General features: G+C 36.6%; 1 protein-coding gene across 1 annotated transcript; it reads right to left on the bottom strand.

Moving 5' to 3' along the window:
* Positions 1–597: 597 nt before the first annotated feature.
* On the bottom strand, positions 598–1,974 carry LOC143603572 (uncharacterized). The gene is made up of 3 exons (XM_077080342.1): positions 1,812–1,974; positions 1,271–1,427; positions 598–1,150 (listed from the first exon to the last, which is right to left on the bottom strand). The coding sequence occupies exons 1-3, from the start codon at positions 1,972–1,974 to the stop codon at positions 598–600; spliced, it is 873 nt and encodes a 290-aa protein (XP_076936457.1).
* Between the last annotated feature and the right edge of the window lie 983 nt (positions 1,975–2,957).

The raw sequence follows: 2,957 nt of genomic DNA, 5'->3' as shown, positions 1-2,957 counted from the left end.
TCAACCCATTTGGTGAAATAATCGATTACCACTATTAAAAATTTGACGTGTCCCAAAACTTCTGGGAATGGTCCCATGATATCAATTGCCCACTTCTGGAACGGCCATGCGGATGATACTGGAAACAACTCATTTTTTGGCCGCAATGTGTTTGGTGCATGTCGCTGGTATGAATCACACTTTCTAATTTCATTAACCGCGTCAACATGCATTCCTGGCCAATAGTATCCCACATTCATTAACTTTGCCACCACCATCCTTTAGCCCGCATACAAACTGCATATTCCTTCATGAATCTCTCTGATTAGATAATTGGCGTGTTCCGCATCAACGCATCTAAGGAGTGGTCCTACGAAAGATCTGCGATAAAGTACCCCATCTTGCAATTGATAATTTAGTGCCTTGTGTCTTATCTTTTGAGCTACTGACTTGCCTTCCAGGAGTGTCCGGATGACAAATATGCAATAATTGAAGTCATCCATGATTCAACTCCCGTTTGTATGACTAACACTTCATGTTGCGGAACTAACAGGAGATCAAGAACTTCAATGTGGATGTCTTTCGCAAAATACTCGAAGTTTGCTGAAGCCAACCTACTTAAGGCATCTGCATATTTTTTTTTTCACTACTTTTAATGTGAATGACTTTACAAGATAAAAATTTAAGTATGAGTTCCTTTGCTTGAGACAAGTATGGGGCCATCACTTCATTTTTGGCTTCATAAGACCCATTAATTTGTTCCGCTATCAACATTGAATCGACATGCGCTTCCAAATGTTTTACATCGAGTTTCTTAGTGATCCGCAAACCTGCCAAAAACGCTTCATACTCAGCCTCATTGTTAATGCTCTTGAAATATAACTTAATGGCATAATTAAACTCGTGTTCTTCTGAATTGACCAGCCTAAGACCCACACCAAACCCTTCACCACTTGACGCACCGTCCGTGAACAATGACCACACTTGATCTTCTTTCGGTGGTGAGGGAGTTTGTTGTTCATTTAAACACCCTGCTTCTTTATTTTGCGGGACCTCTGTGATAAAATCTGCTAATATATGTCCCTTGATTGCAGGTCTTGGCTTATAATCTATTGTGTGTTCACCCAATTCAATTACCCATTTTGCCAATCTTCCAGACAATTCGGGTTTGCTTAAAACACTCTTCAATTTATATCCCGTCAAAACATTGATCGGGTGTCCTTGGAAATATCTGCAGAGGCGTCTAGCTGCGTAAACTAAGGCCAGGACCAACTATTCAAGCATAGAATACCTTGTTTCAGCATCTGTTAGTGTTATGCTAACATAACAGATCGGAATTCGGACAGTTTTACTATCCGTTAACGATACTGCTCCAATGGCTATGTCTAACACTGAAATGTACAAGGTTAACGGTTCTCTGGCTTGAGGTGTGGACAATGTAGGTAACTCTATTAAACATTAAACAATATTGTTCGGCTTCCGTAGTCCACTTGAAGTGTGCTTTTTTAAAACAATTTCTTAACGTTGATACGAAAGGAAAAGATTTAGCCGCATGATTAGCGAAGAACCTGTTCAAAGCTACCAATCTTCCATTCAACGTTTGTACCTCCTTGAGACAAGATGGTGGAGGCATGCGGGCAATTTCTTGGACTTTGTATGGATTAGCTTTAAAGCTTGCGCTTGTAACTATGACTCCCAAAATTTGCCTTCCTCCATCCCAAAAGAACACCTACTGGGATTGAGTTTCATGTTAATCATTTTCAAGGTATTAAATGTTTCTTCAATGTCTCACAACATTTGATCTTCCTCAACACTTTTAATTACTCAATCACCTATGTAAACTTCTAAATTATGCCCAATTTGACTTTTGAAGGCTTTATCCATTAGTAGCTGATACGTCGCACCCGCATTTTTCCACCCAAAAGGCATCATTTTGTAACAAAATATGCCTTGGTCAGTTCGAAATGCGGTTTTATCCTCATCTCCAGCTGCCATGCGGATATGATGATATCGCTTGTATGCATCAAGGAAACATTTGAATCGAAATGGTGCAACCACATCAACTTTTAAATCAATTTCAGGTAAAGGAGAACAATCTTTTGGGCACGCCTTGTTCAAGTCTTTGAAGTCAATACACATCCACCACGTTCTATTACTCTTGGGAACAATAACCAAATATGCAACCCAAGTTTGATATTGAGTTTCTCGAATGATCCCAACATTCAACAGGTCTTGAACCTGCTCATTCATTGCCTTTGTTTGTTCAGATGCCATCTCCTGCTTCTTTTGAACAATTGGAGTAAACGCTGGATTGACCTGCAAATTATGTTCCGCAATTTCTCTTAGAACCCAATCATGTGATATGGTTTAATTATAAATATTTTTATATTAATATTTTCTACACTTTGAGTAGCTTTTATGATGTGTTTATAAAATAATTTGCCAAATTGGTTCATATATACATTTTATGGGTTGTAAGAGACAACGAGCTAAAATAGAGTGTATACTAAAGTTTTGATTAATGAGTTAACATGTGTTATCTAAACTTAATTATATTCAATTGATTAAAAGTTCACTTATTATATATATATATATATATATATATATATATATATATATATATATATATATATATATATATATATATATAAACTTCAAATAAAAGAGTTAAGAGTTGGTGACTACTGAATATCTAAATATAAGTTGATTCTTATTATTCACAATTTTGTTTTTAAGAAGATTGGAAGCCCATTAATATTAATTGTTATATGTATTATTGTAGGGCTCACCCAAAAAAAATAACAGTGTCAGTGGACAAAGAATAAAAGGGAAAGAAAAAACCCTACCACACAATTAATAGAGAGGCGACGGCCAAAAAGAATTTAACAGACACAATATTGGATAAGTGTGTGGCTACTGTTGGTGGAATACAACGTGAAGTTTGAAGAATATAATATTTGGTGGGAGCTACTGTTCAC

This window comes from Bidens hawaiensis, unplaced genomic scaffold, assembly GCF_021521415.1.
Source record: "Bidens hawaiensis isolate Kalapana, Puna unplaced genomic scaffold, B.hawaiensis_p1.1 tig00062166_1, whole genome shotgun sequence".
In the NCBI taxonomy this organism is placed as follows: Eukaryota; Viridiplantae; Streptophyta; class Magnoliopsida; order Asterales; family Asteraceae; genus Bidens; species Bidens hawaiensis.
The sequence above is the reverse complement of the archived record's forward strand: the minus strand, read 5'-3'. Positions and strand labels throughout refer to the sequence as shown.

What these genes read in the sequence shown, in the direction of transcription:
- LOC143603572 (XM_077080342.1), bottom strand. Translation starts at nt 1,974, where the DNA reads ATGGCAGCTGGAGATGAGGATAAAACCGCATTTCGAACTGACCAAGGC. An exon ending in TAATTTAGAAGTTTACATAG is followed by an intron (nt 1,428 to 1,811) that starts GTGATTGAGTAA and finishes AATGTTTAATAG; the next exon opens with AGTTACCTACATTGTCCACA. An exon ending in CTAACAGATGCTGAAACAAG is followed by an intron (nt 1,151 to 1,270) that starts GTATTCTATGCT and finishes GAGTGTTTTAAG; the next exon opens with CAAACCCGAATTGTCTGGAA.